This window comes from Natator depressus, chromosome 1 (genome assembly GCF_965152275.1).
Source record: "Natator depressus isolate rNatDep1 chromosome 1, rNatDep2.hap1, whole genome shotgun sequence".
Lineage (NCBI taxonomy): Eukaryota > Metazoa > Chordata > Testudines > Cheloniidae > Natator > Natator depressus.
Window position 1 is genome coordinate 108,709,081 of NC_134234.1, and position 15,096 is coordinate 108,724,176.

The 15,096-nt window shown below is 38.4% G+C and overlaps 1 protein-coding gene across 1 annotated transcript in view; it reads left to right on the forward strand.

Moving 5' to 3' along the window:
- The window catches only part of LOC141982570 (uncharacterized), a 29,326-nt gene that overhangs the window by 1,951 nt on the left and 12,279 nt on the right, over positions 1–15,096 (forward strand). Inside the window, exons 2-8 of the mRNA XM_074944784.1 lie at positions 1,694–1,750; positions 4,741–4,848; positions 5,022–5,621; positions 10,272–10,355; positions 12,271–12,342; positions 12,421–12,519; positions 14,381–14,464. Coding sequence (XP_074800885.1) covers positions 1,694–1,750; positions 4,741–4,848; positions 5,022–5,621; positions 10,272–10,355; positions 12,271–12,342; positions 12,421–12,519; positions 14,381–14,464 — 1,104 coding nt within the window. The remainder of the gene's footprint in view (positions 1–1,693; positions 1,751–4,740; positions 4,849–5,021; positions 5,622–10,271; positions 10,356–12,270; positions 12,343–12,420; positions 12,520–14,380; positions 14,465–15,096) is intronic.

The window sequence follows — 15,096 nt, forward strand, 5'->3', positions numbered from 1 at the left end:
AAAATCAGCTTTGTCACTGGTTTAGAGTTGGAACTTTAGATTCTTGCATATACTTCTTGAATATATTGTGGTGTTCATAATGGGTATGGTAGGTGGTTATGTCAAACTCTTAAGGGCCCAGTATTTTCAGTGGGAGTTTTGCTTGAGTAATATAGCCTTTATAATATAGATGAGATTACCAGTGGTACTTTAAACCGCAGTAACCTGTGCCAAAGGTTCACACTCCCTGACGCTACAGTATCAGAAATAGCAGGGTCAGAATCACTATTAGAAATATCATTAGGTTTGGAGACTCTAGGAGCATAGGAGGAACAATAGCAATGAACATGACATTCTCAAGTTATCAATTGTCCTTTTATTAAGAATTTCGTTAACCACATGAACAAAACCACAATTACTGGAGGCATAACGCAGAGATAGAAATAAACCACAAAAGATCTAACATCAAAGATTTTATACTCACATCCCCAAGGGTAGCACCATAGAGATGAGTATGTCTCAGCAGGTGGTCATTTGCGGAGGATCTCCTTCCTGCTGGATTCTTCCTCCTTTATTCATGTTGGGGAACCCCTTTTCTTTTGCGTTTCAGTCATAACCCCTATGCATATACATGAGGGTTCCAACCCCTTTCCCCTTATCTGGACTTCCACACCCCATTAATGTTGTGGTGCTTCCTTTTCATAGACTATCCTCTTAGCTCTCCTTATCTTCATTAACATTTATATCAACATGTCCCAATGGTAACTTGCTGTCATTGCAGTTTCCCATGATGTTACAGTCAGGCATCTTGCGGTAGTGATGGGCACATTGTGACATATTTTCTTGATCACCACCCATTAATACATCTTTTACGATAATCTTACAACTTTACTGGTACAGGGTTACCCTTGGGTCTGTAGTCATGTCAGCTTCTTTCGGGCCTAAAGCTTGATATGGCTAAGCTAAAATTTGACAGGCGTCAGCCTGTAGGCCATGCTTTATTTACAGCTTTTCTTTACTTATATACCTAACAAATTTTTACTAATAATATATGCTTATTAATCCTACACTGCTATAATACTATCCTGCATATTCCTACACTTCTACATACAACTTAGAATTGTTCATCACACATTGGTTACATATGAATTAACCACAACAACAGATAACACAATTATATAAGATGTTTAGCTACAGTAAAGCCTGCAGGATTAAATATGCACAACTTTCCTTTTCTGGCCTGATAGCTCTATAAACTTTATGTATGCAAATATCAATGAGTATTTACAGGGAACTGATGAAAGATATTCTGTAACTGTAGTAAAAGGGAGTTATATTGTGTTCTGAGAAATAATGTGGAAAGTAGTTTATTTATGGAGATTTATCATCACTACAGCCTTTGGAATTCTTAGATTGTTTAAATAATAAAGCAATGGAAATGGCCGCTGCCCCTCAGTTTGCCAGAGCTGTTGCTTTTGGCGCAGAGAAGCACCACAGCATTCCCATTGGATTGAGCACCTGCTAGCACAAGGGATTATGGAGCTGTCACATTGGCTTCATTGAAGGAGCCGACCCTTATTACTTGGTGTATGACTTGGTGTAATAGATACCATGGCAAGAGTTTTAGTATGACTAGTTATATTTTGGAAATAAAATCTTAACTATATTTATGATTTATATAATAGATTCTTATTGTAAAGTGTTTCATTTTCAGATGCACATGTTCCAGTCCTTTCCGAAAATAAAATTAAATCAATGATTAAGTTACTCAGTAAGTAGCATTTCTTTTATCTTAATTTACAATATTTATTAATTACTGTGTGCATGCAGTCTAGAACGTTATGTCTTATGTTATGCTTAAACTATAAATCCATCACAGAAGAGCACTCAGCGAAAGATTTCAACGATGACGTAAAAATGGGTCAAGACAATCCACAAACTAAAATACCCGTAATAGATCTGGCAACAATTTAAAGTATTTTTAATAATTTTGCTGCTTCTTGTAATGTCGGGCACATCTACAACATAGATGAAAGGTGTAATTCCGGCTCGGGTATATGTACACCACTAGCTCTGCTCAAGCTAGTGCACTGAAAACAGCTGTGTGGCCACAGCAGCTCAGGTTAGCTGCCCGAGTATATATGTATGATCTCAGCCATGGCTGTACTTGGGTGGTGAGCCCGAGCTGCCACCCATGCCACTGCAGTCATACTACTGATTTCATTGTGCTAGCTCAAGTACATGCCTACCCAAGCTGGAAATTACACCTCTCCGCCACAGAGTAGACAAACCTACTATTAGTAGTTCTTTTATTTCCCTGTTGTTATTTTTCCCTTAGACTTCATCTCTCTTCAGAGACTGCTGTCGTTTACAATCTGAATATGAAACAGGCTCTGAGATTTTTGTACTGAAGAACTAAGTGTTTTAGAAAACCACTTTAGCTTTTCTTTACCCATGCAGAAAGGACAGCAGGGGAATATTTTAGCTCAGAGGCTGTCTAAATAGAGTACGGAATGTATTAATGCTTGTTATAAAGAAGTTGGTGTCCAAATACCAAAAAAGGCAAAAGGTCTCAAGACCACTGGGCTCACTACCAAACAGACAGACCGACCACAGGAGTTTCTAAAATTCTCAGTTGGAGCTCTGTGCATACCTCCACCCAATATAATTGTATAGATTCAAGGCCTAGCTCAGATGCCCACTTTGGGAAAATGCTTCTTCAGTCCCTCTTCCATTTTCCATTTTTCTATCATCTTCAGATTGAAAGTGTGTGTCATACCAGATGTTAGCTTCATCTGTGGGAGTAATTTTATGAAGGAGAAAACTAAAGTTACTCACTTAACAATAGCTGGAGTTTGATGAAAATCTTAATGTCACAGATTCACACTGTGCGTCTTTTCACCCTGTCACAGTTCCCAGGTAACAGTACCTCTGACCCCTCCTTGTCTCTTCGAACATTCCAACCTCTCAGGCCACCCTGTCTGGGGTGGAACCACACAGTTCTCTCACTCTCAAGCTGGGCCCTGGATGACAGTTCCCTGGTACTAATCATGGTTGACTCAGCAGGTCTGACTTACTGCCTGCAGTTCTGTTCCCTCTGGAAGCAATGACAATGGTAATTAGAGACCAAACAGCCTTCTTCAAGCAAAGTATTAGTTATTAGAACAAAGGCAGTTCAGAGAAAATACACCTTAAAAACAATAAACCAGCTTATATGCATGCCTGCTTTTTCCTAAGGTTTATCATTCCCTGCATCTGGAAAGGCCCAGCTCCTTTAGACACTGCTACAGAGCCTGTGCTCTGGTCTACACTACAAACTTATGTCTGTATAACTACGTCAGTCAGGGGTGTGGAAAATCCATTCCCCTGTGCAATGCAGTTATACCGACCAAACCCCTGGCATAGACAGCATTATGCTGACAAGAGGGCTTCTCCTGTCCATATAGCTACTAGAGGCAGAGTACCTACACCAACGGGAGAAGTTCTTCCATCACCGTAGGTAGCGTCTTCACTAAGTGCTACAGCCATGCAGTGGTGTAAGTGTAGACAAGTCTTGTCAGCATGTCTCCCTGTCAGAGCTCACTGACAACTGGCTCTCCTCCTTCTCCTGAGAAGTGCTTTTTAGCTGTTTACTGTATAGTACCCAGCCTGGGGCTGGAAGTATACCATTGTCTTGTAATTAGCACCCTAAACCGGTTGTTCTTAACCAGGGGTACGCAGAGGTCTTCCAGGCGGTACATCAACACATCTAGATCAGTGTTACTCAACCTTGGGGTTGTGATTCCAGAGGGAAGGTCATGGGATGGGTTTAGGGGGGTTGCAAGTGCAGTGCCAGAGTTGGGGAGTGGCAAGCAGAGCAATTGACTGGGGCCCCATGCCACGGGGGGCCCCACAAAACTAAGTTACTGCTTCAGCCCTGGGTGTCGGGGCTCAGGCTTCAGCCCTGGGTGGCGGGGCTCAGGCTTCAGTAGTCTGGAAAGGTTGAGAACCACAGCCCTAAATGTTTGGTCAGAGGTTGCTTATCCAGGAAGCCATTGTGTTCTCTTCCTGTTTTTACCTCCCACAGCCCCTATTACACTAGATGAATACATTTATACAGGAAAAAATTGTTACATCTCAGTATTTCCAGACTAATGCACAGCAACTCTGACAGTATTCATAAGATTATTACACATCAGCTCTACTTCTGTCATATATCCCAATGTGGAGTCTCCCTATTATGACTGGTTGATAGGAACTACAAGGGATTGAGCTGTAGTGACTCGTTTACAGACACAGTCTCAATGTGATTATACATCTGGGGTAATATGTGCTTATTCTGTGTGTATGGTGCACAGCTCCAAGAGTTCAGTTCTGTAGAGGCAATAATTGCAGGAAACTAGTACCCGGTTAATGAGATACATTAGTTTTTCACCTCAATTTACATTTCATTTTGTAAGGTTACTCTTGACCTAAGGATTTTATACTCACGTTCTCAGTTTCTTTAAAGTCCTTGATAATCCACACCTTCCTCTCATGTACATTGTTTCTCTTATTAAATCCTTTTATATAAAAGTTTTGGGGTTGTTTATTTTTCTTCTCTCCTTCTGGATTAGAGATATATTTCATTGCTAAAAATTAGAAGAAATATTTTATGGTCAGTAATTCTCATTTACAATTTACTATAGTATTTGACACTTTCAAAACAGTTTAAAATACTGTAAATATTTTCTCTCTTTCTTTTGCCTTTTCACAAGTAGTCATTCACCTATTTTATTTTAGATCATCGGATCCAAGTTCTGCACCAGAAGCATATGATGCATGAACATAAACTTTCAGAAAAACAAGATGAAGTGTTAAGCACACCTGTGAATATGACAGACGTAAAAGGCAAGTATTCCCAGTTTTTAAATTTCTTATCTATCCTCTTCCGATAAAATTCATCCCTGTGCAGAGGGCAAGCACAAAGTCTGTACATTACTTCAACTTTGGCACCAGCCTTGTGCTAGCCATCTGAATTTCATACATACAGAATTATGATTTTAATATGTACAATTATATAGTTTCAGGGCCATCTGTAAAAACACAGTTATTACCAAATGGAGTGCAGATTGATGTGCAAGAGATGCTATCTTCTAACAGTGTGACAACAGAAGCAGCTCAGGTATCTAACACTTCTTCAATGCTGATTATTAACAAGCTGCAGAAGATTTTCCCAAATATACTTTTGGACAGTCGAACAAAATATAAGAAAGTGGATAATGAAAAAAAAGAAGAGGGTAAAAAGAAAAGGATGTTGTTTCCTGATTTGGAGCAAGATAAAAATACTGGTAATAACAAAGACAGATTAACAAGAACTAATATTACTATAAGATTCCATTCCAATGATAATTCAAGCCAAACTCAGATTGATATTTACAATTTAAAAAATTCAAGAGCGAATCCTGAGGTGCATATTGTCGCCAGCAATATTATTGACCAACAAAATAAAATAAATTCAGTAGTAGTACAAGATGATGTTTTGCAAGTGACCGTAAACAGTTCACTGGATAAGAAAATACAGAATAATAAAAAAGTAAGAGGAAAAAGTCTTGCAAAAATTGAGGCTGGAAATGTGGAAAGAAACTCCACAGGTAGCAACAGGAAAAAACTTCTTATAGCAGGTATGAAATTCTTTTCTCTTTTCAATAAAACATTAATTCCCTGTGAAAAGCTATTTCTACACTGTTGCAAAGTAAAATGATTTTTACTATAATATTATTTAAAGACAGATTGTAAACTCCTTACTCACACTGGTGAGTAATTACTCAGATGTAGTCTCACTGATTTTAATGGGACTACTCGTGAGTAAATGCTTACTGAATGCAAGTGGTTCTCAGTGTAATATTTAGATTGTAAATTCTTTAGGTCAGGGACTATCTTTTCATTATGTATGTGAAGAGAACTAGCACAAAGGGAGTCCTAAGCCTTGATTGGGTCTTCTAGTTGCTACTGCAATAAAAATATTCAATGCAAACAATAATATCCAAGGACGTGTACTTCATGAAAAGCTTGATGATTCAGAAAATCACCTGCGCAGCATACTGGAGATCAACTTCAGATAAATTTTAAATTTAAGATTTTTTCTGAATTAAACTTGAAAATGAGTAGTCCAATCAGTGAGACAAGGTGGGTGAGGTAATATCTTTTATTGGACCAACTTCTGTTGGCGAGAGAGAGAATCTTTCGAGCTACGCAGAGCTCTTCTTAGGGTCTGGGAAACTAACATGGCTACAACAGCACTGCATACATAATACAATCAGTGTAATAGTCCATGTGTTATAAATTTGATATTAAATTCTATGTACGCTGGTCCAGATCTTCAAAGATCTTTAGGTGCCACACTCACCTAATTCCCATCAAAATCAATGCACCCAAATACCTTTGAGGATCTGGGCCTCTGTTCCTAAATTTGTAACACAGGAAAATTCTGCAGCACTTTGAATTTAAACCACAACTGCAACGTACAGGTTGTCAGAAGAAACTGGAGGTTTTGGCAGATGGGGTTTTGGCTCTCACAAAAGAGTGTAAAGATGATTTGGGATTTCCGATGTAAACATCTGAATGTGAAATTGATTAATTTTAAAACTCCCAAGTTAAAACTCCAAATTGACCAAAATGGACCATGAATTTGGTAGGGCCCTTGTAATAGTTAATATTGATATTTAATTGCCATCATGTTTCAGAGTTAACACCCCATTCAGATGAATGAGAGTTGTTCCAACTTTCCAGAGCTGCTATTTCAGGCTCTCTGCAGAATCAAGGATATAGAACTGCAACCATTTATGCTTGCCTCATCTTTGGAAGGTTTTCTTTGCAACCATAAACTCTAGAAATTCTCTTCTTTTTAATATAAGATTGCATGCTGAAGCACAATTCTGGAGTAGAGTAAGGATTCTACAGCATATGTCTGTAGAATTATAGAATACATAGGATCATAATATTATCTTGTATCTTGATTTCAGCTGAAATTTTTGAGTTTGGAGTAGTGGCAGTGTGTGGTCTTTATTTTGTAACTTTATAATATCAAGTAAAATTTCTCCCACAAAGGAACGTAAATGCAAATAGTATTATCCATGGAAAAGAAGCCCGTGAGGAATTCCACCATGATTTCAACAATTTCCATCCCAACATCAACCTCAGCCTAGACCAATCCACACAAGCGGTCGATTTCCCAGACACGACAGTGCTAATAAGCAATGGTCACATAAACACCACCCTGTACCAGAAACCTACTGACCGCTATACTTACCTACATGCCTCCAGCTTTCATCCAGGATACACCACATGATCCATTGTTTACAGCCAAGCTCTAAGATACAACCGCATTTGCTCCAATCCCTCAGACAGAGACAAACACCTACAAGATCTCTATCAAGCATTCTTACAACTACAATACCCACCTGCTGAAGTGAAAAAAACAGATTGACAGAGCCAGAAGAGTACCCAGAAGTCACCTACTACAGGACAGGCCCAACAAAGAAAATAACAGAATGCCACTAGCCGTCACCTTCAGCCCCCAACGAAAACCTCTCCAACACATCATCAAAGATTTACAACCTATCCTGAAAAATGATCCCTCACTCTCACAGATCTTGGGAGACAGACAGCACCCTAACCTGAAGCAAATACTCTCCAGCAACCACACACCACATAACAAAAACACTAACCCAGGAACATGTTCTTGCAACAAAGCCCAATGCCAACTCTGTCCACATATTTATTCAAGTGACACCATCATAGGACCTAATCACATTAGCCATGCCATCAAGGACTCGTTCACCTGCACATCTACCAATGTGATATATGCCATTATGTGCCAGCAGTGCCCCTCTGCCATGTACATTGGCCAAACTGGACAGTCTCTACGCAAAAGAATAAATGGACACAAATCTGACATCAGGAATCATAACATTCAAAAACTGGTAGGAGAACACTTCAACCTCTATGGCCACTCAGTTGAAAGATTTAAGGATGGCAATTTTGCAACAGAAAAGCTTCAAAAACAGACTCCCAACGAGAAACTGCTGAGCTTGAATTAATATGCAAACTAGATACCATTAACTTGGGTTTGAATAGAGCCTGGGAGTGGCTGGGTCATTACACATATTGAATCTATTTCCCTAAGTTAAGTATCCTCACACCTTCTTGTCAACTGTCTAAATGGGCCATCTTGATTATCACTAAAAAGTTTTTTTCTTCTGCTGATAATAGCTCATCTTAACTAATTAGCCTCTCTCAGTTTGTATGGCAACTTCCAACTTATCTGTATGTATATATATATATATATATATATATATATCTTCCTACTATATGTTCCATTCTATGCATCCGATGAAGTGGGCTGTAGCCCACGAAAGCTTATGCTCTAATAAATTTGTTAGTCTCTAAGGTGCCACAAGTACTCCTGTTCTTTTTGCGGGTACAGACTAACGTGGCTGCTACTCTGAAACCAGTATTTTTTTAATCTTTCAATTTTGTTTCAGAATTAAGTAAAGTTAAAGAAGTTGATATAACAAGTAATGCACAAGATTTTCCAGTGCTAATAAATAATTTTACTTTGAATAGCTTGTACAGTGTACAAAATCAAGGGCCTGGTAAGTAGGAAATGTTATGCTTGGTACGGGTAAAATTATCCAAAAGGTCTAGATTTGTAAAACAGATTTTCCCATATAAGCAATATGATGGAGATATCATGAAAGTGATGCCATTAACTGGGGGGGGGGGTAAGTCTAAAAAAAGCAGTTCTCTGTTGGCAGCAATAGTGGAAACCATCTTCTGCTATCAACTATATTAAAAACATTATGAAAGCTGTAAAGTCAAGCACTCAAAGATAGGAAATACCAAAATAAGGGTTGCCTGTTTAGTGGGGTATTTGACAGCACAGGAGGGACAGTCTCCCTGCTCTCAGTTCCAGTGCCCAGCCCCGGGATCCACTGGGAGCAGCAATTACAGGGAGAGTCCCTCTGAGCCCTCATAGCCCTGGGCTGGTGCATGCTTAATTGCTCTGTGTGGATGGCAATCGGGTCAGCACTAGGAGCTGTGAGAGGCATAAGCATGGTCAGCGAAGATTGCATCTTCAGAGATTTTAGCTGCTAAAATATGTCTCTAATGAGCATGTGCAAACTGCAGTTTATCAAAGACTTATGACGTGATTAAACTTGGGGGAATTTCCCCAGGGACAGCAAAAGGCACATTCCTGACACACAGGCCATCCCACTGCCAAATTTCAAGTCCCTACTCCAAAATATGGGGGTGCTACAGCATTTCAAAGAAAAAGTCTCAAGAATTTTTTTTACATTTTTCCTAGTCTTGTTCTCTGAAATGGCTGAACTGTTTTGGCTGAAACCTATAACTAAACTAAAACTAACTAACTAACTAACCAGCCCAAATAATTAAAGTATCGCAAAGTTATAAGCAACTAAAACAGGAGCTAATAATAGGAAGCATCAAGGCAACCTTAATAATAAGCAATGGTATCAGCCCTGCCTAAAATAATAATAATAAATAATAATAATGATGTTGAAGGGAGGGATGCAGGAAGAATTATGAAGGGAGGAAACATAGCTTTCAAGAAAGGTGTTTCACTCTTTTGTAACCTCCCCTCCTTCAATTTCTCTCTTAGCAATTGAATTCCTAACTTAATAAATCTCAGCTGGTAGCTGGAGAGCTGCTTGATTGAGGTGAGCAAGCAATGGATAGGAGCAACAGCAGTAAAAACTGAAGTTCTATACGATCTCAAATCTTTGTGTATGGACACATGCACTTGCTGCTGCTCAGGGTACCCTTCAGTATTGCCTATTGGTGGAGGCTGATCTCGCTGGCTAGGTCCAAAACTTGGAAGGTGCTCAGTCCCTTCAATTCTAGTTGATGCCAGTGAAGGTCTGATGCTGCTTTGGAACTCCTGTTGCAAAGGGCATATGTAAAGTCTTTGAAAATGGAGCAGATGCGCCACACCAGTTTACACCAGCTGAGGAAGTAGATTTGATAAATTTTAATTAACAATTGTGAATGAAATTTATTCTGTCTCTGTTTTTCAACTTTTCTGAGTGGGATAGTGCTCCAGTAGTAGACCCTCTAGAGATTTGGGGACAGGGGAATGACCAGAATTTTCCTGTTGAAAAGTCTAATCCCTGGATAATCAAAATGCTTTTTACATAGCAAATGATTTTTTGTTGATGTAAAGCCAATACATTAACCAAATCATAGCACTGATTTTCATTTTCACCAAATCAATTTTCAAAAATTTAATATTAAACATTGTACATTTACAGATTTGACAACGAATAGTAAGAAACAAACAAGTAGTCATTCATCATTTTCTGAAGAAACTTATCCAACAGAGAGCAAACCAACAGGTTAGGAAAAAGATATTTTTAAAAAATTGTATGTGTTTTCCCCCTTCAGAAACATTGTATCATGAAGAGCTTGACTATTTAACAACATTTTCCATCCTTGGATATTTCCTACCACAGAAACTGTGAAAATTGGTTCTACTTCCAGTTAATCATCAGTCTGCTACAGGAAGCCTATTAAAACTTCTTGTACTTGGCTCAAAATTATAAAACTTTGCAGAGGGGACAGAGAAGGGTATCTCATTCATAGAGAAGCCCATATGTTCCCTTTTATGGCATTTTCCCCTATAGCTACATATGTTTTTTTCAGCCTTAATTGCAGCTTAAAGTTTCCTCTGGGAATTTTGTAGAGATATGATTAAGTCACACAAGGAATTTTTGTGACAAAGGTGTTACTACAATTTGAGTAGAGTACCTATCTTTTGGGCTGCCACAGTGGGTATAGGATAGAGATTTGGAAGCTGTTCTCCTAAAGCCTCCCTTTTTTGTTTCTCTTAAATACTGGTGTGTTGTTGTATTTGGTTATGAAGAGGAGCAATTTTCCCATTCATTGGAAGGAATTTTGCCCTCTAGAACCACCTCCTTCCATTGTTGCTCTGTAACCATAGTTGACTGAGAAGCCTGTTTCTGAGATCAGTGATGGAATATATAGCAATATAGAGATGCTTCCACCACCATCTCAGTGGTAGCAGACAGAGGCAAATTGCTAATAAATATAGCTTACTTTTCCCCGAGAGGCATCAGCATCAAAAGTGTCAATCAATCAGGGAAGAGTTTATTTGTGTTTGGCATTTATTTAGTTTAGGATTCCTTTATTACTTCAAGCAGAAAACAACCTCAATATGTTATCCAATTAGTGTACATGGTGTTAAAACGTAAAGATAAATTTGCAAGTTATACTAATGTAACCCAGAAAACCTAACATTAAGCCCTACCTACCATCATTGTGTTTACTGTAGGAAGTTGCCCACCATACGTACAGAAGTACAGTAGGCTGAATTAACGTTTAAATGGCAGTTTTACCTTTCACAGGCGAATGGGCGTTTGTACAACTGAAGTGCAATTTATTGTTTTTATCATCTTGTGCTGCATTCCCCCCCGCCCTTTTTTCCCTCTTTTCTTTCACACATTTTAGAAGCCTTTTAATGAGAAAGGGATATGACAGGCAAGTTTAATTTTTCATCCCATTTTTACAATAGCAGTGGATGTCACATAAGAATTATAGCTTCAGATGGAGATTACAGCACTTCCTTCAGGATGTCAAATCCCAACCTTATGGGCTTCCAGTTCCAATAGACAGCTTTGAAAATCTTAGCCTGAACACGTTCCCCATATATTTTACATATTTATATTCTAATAAGGGACAGTCCAGCTTTTGACTGAGCTCTGCAAGAAAGGAAAATTAAGATAATTGGACTCACTAGAAATTATGACCAGTGCTTTTTAAATTCTGTTTTATTTTCTTTCCTATGAACTACTGGCAACTAGTGGTTTTATTACTCTCAAAACTAAGTAGAAAAGTGTTCTGCCGGAATGCTTAGCACTGAGAAATCCTGACTGCCATCTCCAGAGTGTCTCTGACACTCCAGTGTGGCTTGTTCTGCCATCGTTGTAACCTGCCAATCTAACAATCCTGTTTTTATTTCTGTCTACAGAACGTTCTTCCACTGAGCCATTGCATTGGTGAAGCCATTTAAATTTTAATTTTGTTATCACAGTGTTCTCGCAGAAGCCCTAAAATCCATTTGCAGCTACTCATTGTATAGCACCTACCACTTTACTAGCTACATAATTAAATCATTCCAAAAGATATTTTCATCCTCATTTTTGTTTGGCAAAAGTACTATTCAGAGATCTGTTCACTACAATTAAAGTATGGAAGAATTAACCACAAGTGTTTTCATATGTTTGTTTGCAGATCTGCCTGAATCGGCTACTTTTCCATTGCGTCAGTTGAACCATATTTTACAGACGCTGGAAGATCACATGGGTAAATCTAAATATTTATGGTATAACTTTTTAAATATAAAATTCAGTCACTTTCTAGTAACTTAATATTTTTTTATAGGTGTTCAAACATATAATTTCCAAAGTATAAAAGGAAGCCATTCTCAAATGTCAGTGAGGATGCTGAAGAATGTATTACAGGATTTACAGAAAGAATATAGTATGTATATTTCACTCTCCATTAATCTTTATATTTTGTAAACATAACATTGTTATTTTATGGATGAACACAGTTTAACATACTGAAAACAGAGAGGATCAAATCCTCCACTGATGTAAATTGGTGAAGTGCCACTCAAGTCATTATCGATTTACATCAGCTGAAGATCTGGTACGAGGCCTCTATCTTCAGTTCAGTTTTAACTTGGGCTACAGCCAGATGCTATATAAACTTCACACAGTGTAAGAGGTATTGGTAAATAACATTATTAAAATCCAGAAAGTATGAAATAGTGTGCTGAATGCCTCCAATAACCAGGATAAGAGACAGGTTTCAGAGTAGCAGCCGTGTTAGTCTGTATTCGCAAAAAGAAAAGGAGTACTTGTGGCACCTTAGAGACTAACAAATTTATCTGAGCATAAGCTTTCGTGAGCTACAGCTCACTTCATCCGATGCTGTAGCTCACGAAAGCTTATGCTCAAATAAATTTGTTAGTCTCTAACGTGCCGCAAGTACTCCTTTTCTTTTTTCAGGGTAAGAGAGGCAAACGTTACCAGATAAGAAATGTAACTACGTTTACATTTCTTGAACAGAGAGAAAAAGGCATGCAAAACAAATAGCCATCTATTCTTTTAAGAATTTACAAATAAAGGCCCTGATCCTGCAATTGCTTATGTACCTGCTTAAGCTCAAGCACATGAACAGTCCCATTGATTTTAATAATGATTTCAATAGATACAATCAATGGGACTTATTAATGGCTTAAAGTTAAGTAGATAAATAGGTGATTGCATGATCAGGGGCTTATTTATTACCCCTAAACTATGTACACAATGTAATTTAAAAAAAAAAAAAGCCTGCTATAAAAAAGCTCCCTCAAATGCCATACCAAACGTATTGGTGGCTATAGTCTGTACACACATAAAAACCCTGCCGCCACTGAACTTAGCTCACAAGTACATTTCACATAGGCCTAGAGCTGGTGCTAGGGGCGTGCAAAGAGTGCAGATGCATGCAGCACCCTATTTAGTAGCCCAAGCAATTAAACAAATAGGAAGGTGCTAGGAGGTGAAACCTCCTGTTAGGGAAGGGAGAGCAGTGGTAGTCAGGGAAGTGCCTGAAGAAACTGATGCCTCTCTCAGCAGTTCTCACACTTCCTCTGGAAAGAGGCAGAGCAAGCATTGTGTAGACCACTGAACAACCAGTCATCAGCTAGTATGCCGTGTTCAGTTTAGTGATAGAAGAGGCGCCATGCCCTGTTGCCACTGAGTTTACTGGCTTATCGATCCTACTATTATTTCTGCTTTTAGAATTGGATCTGAGAAGTCATTACAGTAGAACAATGGGTAAATGCTTTTCTTTTTCAAGTACCTTTTCCAACACTAGAAAGAATTCACCTCCTCATACACATTTGTGACACTGAAAAGTATAGTATAACCACGCTCTGCTCAGAGTAGCCTTTCTTAAATAAATATTATTAAATCCTGGGGGAAAACACTGAAAACAGACAATAAATACTGAGTAGAAAATGTTTCTTTAATGGATATTTTGCCTGAGTAAAGACTTCAGGAGTTGGCCCTGAGAATACAGAACAAAGACTCACTAGTAAAAAATAAAAATGAAAATACAAAGAAATACACAAAACCGAAGAATAAAAGAAAGGAAATAATTCCTGGGCCTGATTTATTAATATCTTGAAAGGGTCGTTTGTTACGGATTAGGTTGAGAACACCGATTCCCCAAGTTGCATGTAAGCAATGAAATACATCAGTATTGCAACTTGTCAATGCAATACTTTTGAGTTTACAGGAGTAAAAACATTTTTAAAATAAACATTTCCCCCCCACCCTTGTTGTTATAGAAACACAGGTGCCTGTATCAGTTAGTGAGAGTATGAACTCTTCAGTCATGGAAAGCATTCTTCAAAATTTAAAAAAACATAAAGGTAAGGGAAATGTGGATTGATTGCACATAGAAAGAAAATAGCAAACCAACATGCATGTTAATAGGGATATAATTATAGTAGCCCTCGGCTATTAGAAATCTGCTTCCAACAAGTTTCATTTTCAGATTCAAGGCTGACAAGTGTAAATGTCCTTCTAAGATAGTAAGTATTTTAAAAGCTACATAAGAGAAAAAACATGTTTTGAAGTTTTTACTGAAGCAAGTTAAGAATATACAGCATTCCTAACAAAAGCTCATCACATGTAATTTCCAAGACCATCAGTTAAAATAGGCCCTGATACAGGAAGGTACTAAAACACTGGCTATCAGTTAGTTAGAGAGAGCCTTCCCAACCCCATCATTCAGAGGTATCAGAAGAGACACCACTTCCCCAGCATCACTCCCTGGCACCCCCACTGCAGCGTTTATAGCAGTGGTGGTGCTTTAGGGTTGGGGGCAGAGTCCATAGGGCTGGGTGATCTCAGAACAAGTTTGTTAATGTTCCTCAGGAAGCAAGTAGTGCCCACAACTATGGAGGCTGGCCAGGCATGGCTCTCACTTTGGCTTATTATGATCATATCAAAATTCATGGACTGTAAAGTATTCATTCACATAACTCTTGGGGTTTCAAGC